The 13,473-nt window shown below is 34.4% G+C and overlaps 2 protein-coding genes across 2 annotated transcripts; one reads left to right on the top strand and one right to left on the bottom strand.

Moving 5' to 3' along the window:
• Positions 1-3,641: 3,641 nt before the first annotated feature.
• Positions 3,642-7,622, top strand: LOC108217624 (uncharacterized protein At4g38062). Its single transcript, XM_017390466.2, has 2 exons — positions 3,642-3,773; positions 4,583-7,622. Exon 2 carries the CDS (start codon positions 4,607-4,609, stop codon positions 7,367-7,369), a length of 2,763 nt encoding a protein of 920 aa, XP_017245955.1. The 5' UTR covers positions 3,642-3,773; positions 4,583-4,606; the 3' UTR covers positions 7,370-7,622.
• Positions 7,623-7,848: 226 nt separating this feature from the next.
• On the bottom strand, positions 7,849-12,694 carry LOC108217626 (O-fucosyltransferase 39). The gene is made up of 10 exons (XM_017390469.2): positions 12,392-12,694; positions 11,624-11,686; positions 11,438-11,519; positions 11,228-11,307; positions 11,045-11,133; positions 10,737-10,940; positions 9,810-10,077; positions 9,088-9,315; positions 8,759-8,956; positions 7,849-8,376 (listed from the first exon to the last, which is right to left on the bottom strand). The coding sequence occupies exons 1-10, from the start codon at positions 12,680-12,682 to the stop codon at positions 8,167-8,169; spliced, it is 1,713 nt and encodes a 570-aa protein (XP_017245958.2). The 5' UTR covers positions 12,683-12,694; the 3' UTR covers positions 7,849-8,166.
• Between the last annotated feature and the right edge of the window lie 779 nt (positions 12,695-13,473).

Here is a 13,473-nt window from a genome sequence, read left to right as displayed (position 1 = left end):
TGGGCTCATAACAAGGTCAATGCGGTGTCTAACTGATTTTAAAGAGAACGCACCCAAAATAATAACGGATTTATTATTATATTGATTATTTATTGTAAATATATATTTATCATATCATAAAATTTTATAATTGATCATATTTAAAATAATATGCTGATTTAATTTTCATAATATTATATATATATATAAGAAAAGAATTTATAAAAAATTATCGGATTTCAAAATCGAATCCATTGACAACATAATCTAAACTACACCATAGCGGTTTGGTGCTTTGACACATGTCCTTCGATTATACTTCTATGTTTCCAAAGATAGCCTAATCATGTCAACATGGTCGTGAACATCAATCACAATGCATTTATTATTATATTAATTAATACTTAATCAAGCATAATGCATTATGGACACGAATAAAACCTATACTGTACATCATTGTGCAGGTGTTGTGGTGTGTCTCACTCTTTCCTCTATTATTAGCTGCATTAGCATAACTAATTATTCATATTATAGATTCCTAAATCATTTTTTTCTTGAACTAGTCCTCTAAGAAATTAATATATTATATATAGATAGTTTCAACATTATTGTTATATTCATTCTCCATTTATATTTTACTCAAAAAAGATTAGAATAAAGTTGATATTATTTTAATAAATTGAGGGTATCCATATATATACTCCCTCCGTCACTCTCAATTGTTTACATTGGAGGGAGACACGGAGACCAAGACAATTATTGAAAAATGTGTAAAGTTTGATGAAAAGTGTGTAAAGTGGTGGGATCTATCAATATTTAATAATAGATTTGAGATAGTGGAGGAAAGTAGTGGGTGTAATAGTAGTTTTTATTGTTAAATATGAGATGGTAGTGGAAGATACTGGGTGTAATGATGGGAAAAACTTATTATTTATAGTAACGTAAAAAAATGAGAGGACATCCCAAAATAGTAACGGTAAAGATATGAGAATTTTTAAAGACAGTAGATATAAAATATTATTGAAACACAATTTGGTATATCATTTTAAATTTGAAATTAAGAGAGAGGGTTAGGCTCGGTGGCTTTATAGCCCTTGGACAGTGGTTGATTGATTAATTTGTTTAATCAAAGTTAGTTCAAATTTTGATGGTATCCGATGATGACTGTGCAAAAGCAATGACTAAGACAACTTATTGATAAGATGTAATTACAATAAAATTTATGTATTTAATTGTTTAAAGCAATTAAACAAACCTAATTGTTCAAACAAACCTATATTCGTAAGTTCATGGGAAACTTATATAAAATATAATAATATGTAAGATGATAACAGTAGTTTTCAAATACAACTTTTAAAATACATAATTACGATTATTAAGTTAGGAAGAAATTATCAGTCACAATATAATATTTTTATATCTCAAAATGGGTGTCATTTGTTTTTTTACATTTGAGGTGTAAACAAATATTTTTCAATTTTTTTCGAACAAAAATATAAATGCTAAAAATTTTATTCAGAATTTTTCTTTTATGAAATATAATAGGTAGAAGTATTACTTTTTTTTTATCTCTCAAATTACACATATAAAGTAAACAACATTTTTTAAGCCAAATGAAATTATTAAGAATACAACACTAATTTTTTAAACCTCAAATACAACACTAATTTTTGTTCAAAAAAGGATATCGACGATAAAGTTTGATTATGAAGTTTGAATATATCTCACTCATTTTGACTCTATTTTACATAATTTAAGGGTCTATTTTATGTAATTTTTCGCAAGTATTTCAAATATACAATTTGTTTTACAGTTTGAAATCAATAGAGAGTAAGTTAAAAGTACACGAGGGTACCATAGGGAATAAATTAAAAGTACGAGCGTACCATTGGTAGAAGTCAAAAATACGATGATACCATTAAGAAAAGCCAATTTCATGAGTGTACCATCAAGAATTTCCCAAATATAAGCTAAAAATTTTATTCAGAACTTTTCTTTTCTGAAATATGATAGGTAGAAGTATGTTTTTTTATATATCTCAAATTACATATATAAAGTAAACAATATTTTTTTAAGCCAAATGGAATTATTAAGAATAGTGCTAGGTTCTGAATGTTTTAAATGACATGACACATATTGTGTTTTAATCGGTAATCATATATATGCTCGTGTATACATGCTCAATTGCTCATAGTTCAAGCTTGTTAAAAGAAATACAACAACGTTGTAAGAAAAGCAAGAACAACTTTTAAAATCTCTATTATTTTCTGCTAAAATCGAAACCTCATATACAACACTACTTTATGTTGAAGAAGAATCACTGAATATGTTATTTACCTCAGCACCAAAAATATATCGTAAACGTGTGCAATCAATCTGGCTAAGAACAAAATTTGTACATGCCGTAACCAAATTATATATATGATAAATTATTAAAATTAAAATACTATATTACTTTAAATATGAATAATTATAGAGATTATGAATATAGTAAATATATTAGTTACTAAATAGCTCATATAATAATAACTAAATATTAAATAATATTTTAATATTAAAATAAACCCGATTTTAACTCCGATTAATCTTTCCGATTAATCCCCGATTTCCGATTAACCCTTAAATCGGTAGCTCAACCGATTAGGTCCGATTTCCGATTTCTGTAACACTGAATTTTATACACATTATTGCGTATTGGGCACTTGTGAAATTAGTTTATTTATTTTATTTACTAATATATTATTTTTGTTGGGCTATTAAAATAATTGCAAGTAAGTGGAAAGTCAATGTATAGAAAGAGCCAAAAAGATTGTATGATGATGTCAAGTTGCACCGAAGCTTTTGGCAACTTTCTGGGTCTACCTTTAGCCCACTTGCACTATTGCATGTGCACTCCGCCCGCAACATGACAACTTCTTCTGCTAATTAATTTTTTTTATTTTAGAGCCTCATATGAAAAAACTTCTTCATATTTACGTCTGGGCCAAATTATGGGTCAATATGTGTATATGTAACATTTTACAAGATTGGGCCAGAAATGAAATGTTCCTTTCTTGCAGCCTTTGGTGGTGTACGTTTTCTGTTGTATCATGTTGGCCCGTTTGGTTTATTCGATAAAATTATAAAAGCGTTTACTCTACTTCGCACCCTCAAATTTTTATGTTCACAGAACATTTTGATTTTCAAACTTTTGCCGTAATGATATAAATATTTTAGATTTTCGGTCGAGTCAAAAAAATAAAATATATGATTTCTAAATTGCACACAATGGTCTGTTATCGTGACAAAAACATTCAGATATTTGACATCACAAATATCGTGATATATGACATGTCTAATGTCAAAATTAAATTGACAAGACTACTTAAAAAAATATAAGAAATATATGTAAAGTCGAGATTTGCAAATACGAAGAAGAGTTAGAGAGGAAAAAAGTGTATCATTCTCAAATTATACACCATGTATTTTTTGTTTCTCATTATTTTTACGACAGCAATTAATTGCTATGTTAGAAAAACTCTGCAACTCTCGTGTGGAAAGACCAAAAAAATAAGTTGTTAAATTAAGAAAGAAAAGATAAATGTTATCCGCTCGATTCGGTGATTGCCGTTAATCTACAACGGTAACTACCTGAAGTACACACATTTATATTTAAAATTTCATCATAAGCAAAGCTACTCCTTTTATTTCCACACATTTTGTCCCCCCTTCTAACGGCTACTTTTCACTTGCTCTCATTTTTCATCTTCTTGGTTATGACCCAGAACTTGACTATACTTGCAAGTTACAACCAGGTATGCATTATCACTCCTCTCTATGTATCTATATTCTTCATATGCATGTCGAACAATGTTGGATATTTTATGGGTTTTGCTTTTTGGGCCTTCTGTATCTATATTTTGTTGAGAATTAGCTGTGATGTGTTTCATTTGTGTTGGTTTACTTAAAGTTTAGCTCAAGTCTGTTTGGCATGAAGAAGATTTTGATTGTTATATTTATTTTAGTTATAGGGTAGCTGTAGAATAATCAACAATGCATAATCAACAATGCTGGTTTGAATTTCTGGATATTAGTTTCAAGATTTGGATGTATTGCAATTGGGATCTTTTAACTGAGGAAATTATATAAAACCCTAATTCATAAAATGGTTTAGATGGTTGAGTTCAATTCTGAATATTGTGGAGAAACCAAGGGGGAAATGGCCGCTTGTAATCCCAGTTGAAGGTAGTGTTTTAGGGAGGGTTTGATGTACGCAGCCTTTGAAGTTGCTATATTGAGCAGAGAGACGGTTTCCGTGAAGAACAGTCTTTAAAGGATTACTCTACTGTTTTTCTCACTATTTGAATTAATCGTGACTCGAATAAAATGTAGAGTATATTTAGTAGTTTTTTAGATCAGATGATGTTCACATCTTATGCTTTTTGTTAATGTTTCCTGGCCTTTACGTTTTTTATTTTGGGAAATTATAGTCATTTTGTTGCAGATCTATTGGCAGTTGAGCTCTTATGAACTGTCAAGTGTGTGCTCTAGCTTTGTAAATAAAGTGTGCGCTCTAGTTTAGTGTTGAGTATGTGCTCTAATTTGTGTTCTTTTCTTTGGGCAGTTTGTAGGGCAGATTGCGTAGATAATGATGGATAAAGTATATGAAGAGTTAGATGATGCTAAAGCTGAGATTGAGACATTGAGGGCAGATAATATATCAAAGGGACAACTTACTGAGAGCTTGAGGAGGGCGAATGATAAGCAGCTCATTCGGATTCAAGAAATCAGTAAAGAGCTTGAGACACAACGACAAGAATCAAGTGAAAAGGACCATGAATTGTCTGAAATGAGGCAAATGCTCGAAGAAATCAAATGTAACTTGAATGAGAAACAGGGCATTGTCGCGCGTCTTAGTTATACCAACGATAAGCTTCGTACTAGTCATGCGGAGGAGATTTGCAAATATGAAGAAGAAAAGAGGGACCTGGTTTTTAAGTTGGAGGAAGAAAACGCAAAGAACATAGATAATGAGCAAAAGATTCGGAGACTTGAGGAAGTAATTGAAGGTCTCAAAGGAGTCTTATCTGTTTCACAGAAGAAGCGTGTAGGTGCAGAAGAGTTGGGTAAAGCATCTACAGAGGTTAGATACAAAGATGATATTTTGCTCAAATTAGAGGATGAAAATACGGAGCTCAAAGGCCAGCTAAAGAGCAAGAGAGAACAGTTTGAACATCTAAAAGAAGCCCATGAAAGGCTTCGAGATCAGCTACAAACAAATACCAAAGAATGGGAAAAGGAGAAATCTGCATTGCTGGATGAGATGGATACACAACAGGAAAAATTAGATTCTCAAACTAGAATTCTAAAAGATCTTCAGAGCCGTCTACAGATGTGCAACCAAGCTCTAGCTCATGAAGAGAGCCGCCGAAAGAGCCTGGAACTTCAACTTTTAGAATCCAAAAGATGGTTTGACGATGTTTCTTTAGAATGTGAAGAGGCCAAGTCGAAACTTGAATGTCTATCAAGCAAAAAGGATAAAGACATTGCTACTCTCCGAGACTTGCTGGGAACAAAAGAGACATTATATAAAGAGTTGGAGTATAAAATCAGAAGGTTAGAGCAAGATGATCAAGATTTGAAACTATCCCTCAAAGAATTTCAGGAAGCTCAAATCAAACAAGCAGGAAGTTCCTCTTCAATGTCAAAGCTTCGGAACAAGCTCAAATGCTTGGAGCAGACTCATACAGACTGTTCCGCGAAATTTAAAATCAGAGAAGCTGATTGGTTTTCCGAAAAGGAAAGATTGATAAAGGATCTGAACTGTTGCAGGTCTGACCAAGAGGGTCAAGGACAGCTTATACAGGAACTTAATCTGGAGATAGAAGGTTGCCATTCTCTGATACAGCAGCTAATGATGCAGATTGAGGAATCTTCGATTATGCTATTAGTGATGCAGTCAGAAATTAAGGAGGCTCAGTTGAAGCTTGGTGATGATGATATAGAGAATCTTTCCTTTCTAAAGCAACAGTTAGAGATTAAGGATAATGCTATTGTAGCAGCGATAAATGAGGTAGAAGAGGAACGCAGAAAAGTAGAATATTTATCAAGGAGAATTGAATCGTTTAATCTTATCGATGAAGAGCAGCTTACGCTGAAAAATGATCTTGATCACCACAAGAAAATGGTTGTGGATTCCTTCACTTGTCAACAGCATCTAAAGGATCAAGTACTGCAGCTGAAAGGCGACTTGAACAGAGTTTATGATGCCCTTGATAAGGCAAATGAAGAACTTGCTCAGAAGTTCTGTGAAGTTAAGGAAGCTGAATACGAGATACAAGCATGGGAATATATTGCTGAACGGTTAAAGATTAAAATGGAGGAGAACTATCAGTTGCGTATGCAAGTAGAAGCTTCTCTTCTTGAACAAGTTTCAGTTGAGGTTACTCTTGAACAAGAAAAAGAAGACATGGTACTTATGTTGTCAGAGAAGGATGGAAGAATAAACCATCTTCTGCAAAAGGTTCAATCAATGGAAGAGGAGCTTAAGTTAAAAGAATCCGTTGTGCAAGTATTGGAACAGAAAGATAGAGAAATAGATGATCTTCAATTGAAGATTGTGTCGTTGGATCAGAAGCTCCAATTAAGTGAAGAAGCAGCTTGTACGCCAGCAAGAAGAGCACAAGCTCTTGTAAAGAAAGAGTGCAATATCTCTGAAAGAGAAATAGAATGGTGGGATAAAGAATGGTTGAGTAAAGAACTTGAAACAACCATATTTGCACAATTCGATGCGCAGAAATTATATGAGCATGAGAACAAGAAACTTTGCGATCTAGTAGATGAAAAATCACAGAAGATTGTTGAATTCCATAAGCATGTCAATTCTCTGGAAAAGGAGTTTGAAAATTCAACTTCCTCGTTTTCATCTCTACTAGTAAAGCTGCAGACGGAGACTAATTTGTTCCATGAAGTCCAGGAGAAGTTCACAACAACCATGGTTCTGAAAGAGCTTGAAATCCAATATAAAAATTTGATGATAGAAGAACTGGAGAACTTTTCAAGTCATTTACAGCAGGAATCAGACCTGCGTGAGAAAATGTTGTCAAATTCCATCCAGAAAAGGGATGAACATATAGGAGCTGAAGTGGAACTGTTTGACAGGTTCAATAAGTTGTATAATGAAGATATGCAGCTGGTAAAAAGCTTGGAAGGTATTGTACAGAGCATTGATGACTATGGGAAGGAGAGGAGAGACAATGAAGACTACTTTGACCCTGTTAAAGAAAACTTGATCATTTCACCCTCACCCAGGAAATTGAAAATTGAAAAACCAGCATTGACAGTTTCTTCGTCTCCATCGACTGATGGAAGATCTCCATTGAGCACTCTCAACAGGATGTCGCATCTCTAGACAGAGCTACTTATTTCTTTGGCTTGTTATCCTGCTACCATTAGAAATTATTTAATTTGTTTTTTAACATTCAATGTGTATTTGTCTTCCACGAAAAGTTCCCATTTGGAGAATTTTTTCTCTCTAAAGGTGTGAATTTACTTGTCTTTCTTGGTAAAGAATGTATTGCTATCCACAAGCATCACTGTGTTGGGTTGTTGAGGATTATCCTACTTGATAAATAACAACTACAAGTACCCTCTTGGTTTAATAATAGTCACTGTTTTCTCATACTTTCTTCTTTCCCCGTAAAACTTATCACGATGTTTCTTCACAATTTTTCCTGTTTATCATTGGAGCAGCACCATGAGGTTTTGAAGTTCGTCTCTAACATGGCATTATGCTATGAAGGAGAGATGTCGAGTTTGAGCCCTCCTTCCACTAGTATTCTATGTAGTAGCTTTCCCCAACACCTAAAGTTTTGGAAATTCGGTTGCTCATAGCCAAGTCAACAAATATTATTTCTGTATGGTATATTACATTATATTATATGCTCAACTCAGAGTGGTTTTTACAAACTGTATATTTTTGTATCCACAACATAAACAAATACAAACCAAGACTACGTTTCCCACCATAATTACCGTGTAAATTACATATATGAGAAACCAAGGGAATGAATGCCTCTTATTTTATTTTAACCTTTAACCATGAATAGTGATGGCAGCCTAGACAACTATATGATAAATACCATGCTTTAACCACTAATTTCTGGGATATAATAAACAATAGTGACTTCATCTTTGTAATCCGACACCTTAAGCCTGGCACATGCAATCTGGTGCAGGGTATGTATATATTGACTGTTTCAGGTTCCGTGTTCTGAGTTGCCCTTGCCTGTTTATGTGCCCTTCGACCACAGCTTCTTGGAAATTTGTCCAATCCATGCTCTTGTTAAGGAATAGTTGCCCCAATAGCCCCATGTTAGGTCTGATTGTTTTAAGATTCTGGTAAGTTCGTTGTCCTACCTGTTATAGATAAACAAAATGATATAAAAATTAGAGGAAAGGCCTGCAATGTTATATCGAGAAGATATATTTATCAACCTTTGAGCTTATATATATTAATGAGTGGTAAATAGCCATAATATAGAATCAGACCGATTATGAATGATGAAGTGGTTCTTTAGCTAAGCATGTTCAAACATTTTCTGTGCCCGTGCAGATGAAAAAAAGTAAAATGCAAACTATATCAAAAGAGAAACGGCAGAATTACCTATATAAATTATTTGGCAAATTCAGCGAAAACCATGAAAATCATTAGGAAAAAGCTTAACCAAAGGATCAAATCCATGTATGCGTTAAGATGCTGTCCTGGAATATCCTACCATGTCTTGTTAAAAGTGCTTACCATAGCATTGTGCATATTTCCTGGTGAAGCTGAAACAAAGATGTCACTGTGCATGCTGACGTAGTAATCAACAGCAGACATTAAAGAAGCCTTTCCTTTAATATTCGCCCTTTCTTCTGAAGACGCAAGACTCTTTTTGTCTTCCATCAATGGGAATAATTCTCTTAATGTGGAGATTCTAGCTTCACCACCATACACCTAGAAAACAAGGGTGTCCAATCATCAAGTTTTAGTATACAGGAAAGAAGCATGCAGTGCACTTTTTTTTTTTTGCCAAGGCATCAGTGCACATTAATTTACTAGCATATTATAAAAAAAATAGTATGAACCTTGTGGGAGGCAAGATACAGACGAGTACTGTTGTCAAAGCCCAAAGCAGCTAGAAGCAGCCCGATTTCTTCTGGAGTCAATGGGCAACGGCCCTGGTTCCTCAACTCCTCATCCGTGAACTGGGAGTTCAGGACCCTTCCCTGCCAAATCACTTGTCTGTACTTGGCCAGTGCCAACTTCTCAGCTTTACCTCCACCAAAATCGCAGGCTGAGTGAGCAGCCATATCCTGAAAAGTGAAAATTAGTGTAGGCAAGCATTTAAATATTCGGAATCTTAAATATATTATGCAGGAGAAAGACACTTTACTTGAACGAGTAGCAAGTTGCAGATACTAAGTGATTGGACACACCATTAACAATGAGCAAGCTTATATATTTTAAATCAAATACACATACATTAAAGGTCAAGAATGAGTGTAATTAAATGCTAAATTTTGACTGGTCCCTTCAGAAAAAAAAAAAAATAACCGGACTATAAATCTGTCTAATAAGTGTATACCAGTTGACAATTCCACTCAGAAGCACAAAACCTAAAAGCGGACAGTTTCTATCTGGTAGGAATTTAAAGAGTTCTATGCAACTGAATTTGGAAAACAAAAACCCAATTAAACACCGTTTTTTTGTTTAGGTGTGTAATATTTACCCACTACATAAATAGTCAAGCTCTTCGAAGGAAGATTTGAGGAAAGATCTTCGAACTGTTATAGAATAATTGGCCTACCTTATCAAACCGAAGATGTAAAACAACGAATTTCCCGGCTTCTGGCCGTCCTTGTGTTTCGGTAACCTCTGTAAGGAACTCGCTACTAACTTCTTTTTGCCCAGATGGATACCTGAGGCGGCTAACAATAGCATCTCCAAGAGATCTTATATGAGGTACAAAACTTAGTGCTTGAAAGTTGACCTTGCAGCGTAGACGCTGGATATCCTCAGGCATGTTGTCAAAATCCAATCGATGTGAAAATGGAGCTATTGCAGCTATTCCATAACTGAATAATGAGCAAATTAATAATCTACACAGTTGTGTGGATGCTCAAATGAAAATGAATATGGGAAAATATCTAATTGACTAAGTAATATTTTAGAACCCTCTCTGCAGATCATTAAATTTAATTATTTCACGATCTATGCTGCAAATAAGCTGTAATAACTGTTAGAAGTATGCAGAATGCATTCTGTGTTCCTACTGTTGCTTAATATATATACGAAAATTGTTTACAAAGCATGACATTTACTGCTACTAGTATACGATAATATAGAAAAACTCTAGACCTCCTCAATACAAATAATATTATGAAACCAACAGATTAGCTCCGAAGTCTAGTCCTGTAACGACCAGCCAACCAATACCTCTGTGTTAGCCAATGCCATGTGAAAATCTTAGCTCATGAGTGCATTTAAAATTTCACAGGTAATTATTGACAATATAGATAGTGAAAGTATTGACTTTTTCAGAAGATTTGGATCCACAGCATGCCAATGTACCTATTTCTTCTTACGATATCTGCAACAGCTTACAGGCCATTTACATGTTGACTAAAGACAGACCCTTTCATGCATCGCTTCTATAATCAAGCATATGTAAACAATAGTTTACTAAATAACTATTGTGCTTCAATGATGTCTAGAAATGAAGCCCAATACCAACCTCTCTAGGATAGGTGACACATTTTCCAAGTACCAGTTAGCTGAAGCATGAACAGGTGCCGTTTTGACTCTAGTAGCTCGAATAGCTATGGCATAATACTCTCTCGTGCTCCAAGAGAAATCTTCAGGCAAATCTTTTACAATAGAAATATCATCCTTCAATACATCAATAAAGTGATCCACATCATAAATATCCACAAATGAGCTGCAGTAAGCAAATATATAAGGTTTAGATTTATTCAATAATTTCAACACATGGAAAAATATACATCCGAAGAAAAGTAATAAAAAATTAAAATGGGTGGGAACCTTGAGTCTTTCCAAACAGGATTGACTTCTAGATAAGGAATTACAAGTGTTGCATTCAGGATTTTAGCAACGGCAACTGCATCACATATCTGTTTTAATAGCACAAATTTAGTTAGTATCCAACAAAATTTTGTAAATAGATCAGGGGCATAACAAATAATTATATAGGCTTTTACTACCTACCCCCATTCTCTGCTGATTCAACCCTCCGTCAAGAAACACCTGGAGATATCCCTGGGAGTTTTTTGGTGATGGTGGTGGTGCTGGGACACAAAGGGAATCAATCCATGAGATAATGAAAAGAAAGTACATTCGACAGTAACTGGTCCAAACATTCTAGCTTAAGTTCTTAATTTAAATGGTCTTTGATTTATAAGAATTATTATCACATACTAGGGCCAGTAGCCGAATCGACACATGTTTTCCATCCTTGGTTGGCCAAAGGCCTCCATAGAGCAGCTTTCTGTTCATCTGACTAAAAATGAATAAACCAAATGAGCACTTGAAATTTCTACCATACAAAATTTGGATAAAGCACAACCAAATATGCAGCTCAAGCAACTCTTTACTCTTACTCACAGTTTGTCGGAGAACAGCACTCTTAAGCAGGTTCATATGTCTCGGTTTTATGGCATTAAATTCCTGCACAAGATGATCGTGAAGTCAGCTACAGAAGCACGATTCCCCAACTTTTGACCCTTATGACAAAGAAAAACCTAGGTTATCAGTGCAGTCCACATTTAAAAACTCCGGGTCCTCTTAAATTACTTTCAAGCGTATCCAGTTGTTACCACTTTGCACCGGAATGGAGTCAATTCAAGCTTAGTCCATTACTAAAATTATCGGCCTTGATGATTCAAATAGTGTGCTTAAATTGTTCCTATTTGTCAATTGCCAATTTTAGTAACTTCCCATTTTGTTATCTAATTAGACTTACTCATATCTTTTACATGTCTTAATCTACTGCCTTTGACCACAATTAAGTAGTATAAATGAAACCTCAACTGCCATACTAGTAACAATTATAAGGGAATTTAGATTCTAAATAACCTAATCATCTGTCACAAAAATCTCACCTAACCTGAAAATTCTCACACATTTAACAATAGAAACTAACAAAAAATCACAGATCACATATTAGACATATATCTATAAGAAGAAAAAGAATTCTCAAGAATCCATAATCTAATAAGAAAACAAAGACAGCCCATAAAGAAAAAGATAATTAGTCAACTATAACACTGAACTAAAAGCCAATTATTGTTGATACACATAATCAAGAACACATAGTATCGTATATGAATGACCCATATATTTATAAACAAATATGAAGCTGAAAATGCATACCGGCAGAAAGGAAGAAGAGGCGTGGCTAGAGGGAGTGAAAAGAGTGAGCAACACAAAAGCAGCAGCAGCTAGAGCTCCTCCTAAATTGTGGTGGAGGAGCATCATTCCGGCAGATTCAAAACAAAGCAGCTGCTCCAGCTCCGGTAAGTCAAAACTAAACAATAGAATAGCCCCCTTGGACAAAAAACAAAAGAGAGAGAGAGAGAGAGATGAGAGAGATGAAAAGAAATAAATGAAGGAGGTGTGTGTTTTTAATAGATATACACCCATCACCCTCAGTAGCGGAAGCATCTCACATGGGCCACCTCTCACAGCTCATACTCCCTCCGTCCCCCTGAGTTGTATACATTGGGGGACGGGGACGCGGCACGGACTTTAATGCTCCGTGCAAAATGTAGTTGTGCAATTTATTTTTAAAATTTTTCTTTTCTGTATTAAAGTTTGGATGTTATATTTTTATACAGAAAAAGAAAATCTCAAAAAAAAGTTACGGAACTATATTTTATAAGAGCATTAAAATGCGTGTCGAGCAGTTAAAAAGAAACGTATAGAATTAAATGGGACAGAGGGAGTATAATTTAGTCATATAGTATAGAGCCATAAAAACTTACAACTATACGCGCATTTTTGTTTCTCTCTCTACATCAATACCCTCACCTGTACTTCATATAGGTGAGGTGTATCGAAACATCTAAACGTTGCAGCATAGAAAAAAATATATTCTCGACTATTTCATTTTGTTTCTTATTATTCTAGGCGTTAACATATTAACATAATTTATAATGTATCTAGTAAATATGTTGCATGAATCGTATGTCTGTCCAACACAACCAAAACTAGAGTTGTAATTCAAGCCGGACGGCTCGCCGGCTTTTCCGGCTCGAACTCGTTTAACTATGCTCGATTCGACTCGGCTCGGAGCCGACTTCAAGTAAAGGTTCCAGCTTATTCAAATAAACAAGCCGGCTCAATTTGAATTTTGAAATTAATAATCGAGTTCATGTAGAGGTTTAGACTCGATTAAATGTAAAATTACGAGTTGGCTCGCTAGGTTTGTTAAAACCGACTCATTTAGCTTAAAC

The sequence above is a fragment of the Daucus carota genome, chromosome 4, assembly GCF_001625215.2.
Source record: "Daucus carota subsp. sativus chromosome 4, DH1 v3.0, whole genome shotgun sequence".
Lineage (NCBI taxonomy): Eukaryota > Viridiplantae > Streptophyta > Magnoliopsida > Apiales > Apiaceae > Daucus > Daucus carota.
Note: the sequence above shows the minus strand (reverse complement) of the source record. Positions and strands in the feature narration are given on the sequence as shown.

Bases quoted from the DNA above. Each gene is read 5' to 3' on its own strand.
- LOC108217626 (XM_017390469.2), bottom strand. From the start codon at position 12,682: ATGCTTCCGCTACTGAGGGTGATGGGTGTATATCTATTAAAAACACAC. The intron at 11,308-11,437 runs GTATGTGATAAT...TTTGTGTCCCAG, and splicing joins CGATTCGGCTACTGGCCCTA to CACCACCACCATCACCAAAA. The intron at 8,957-9,087 runs GTTCATACTATT...CTTGTTTTCTAG, and splicing joins TGTATCTTGCCTCCCACAAG to GTGTATGGTGGTGAAGCTAG.
- LOC108217624 (XM_017390466.2), top strand. From the start codon at position 4,607: ATGATGGATAAAGTATATGAAGAGTTAGATGATGCTAAAGCTGAGATT.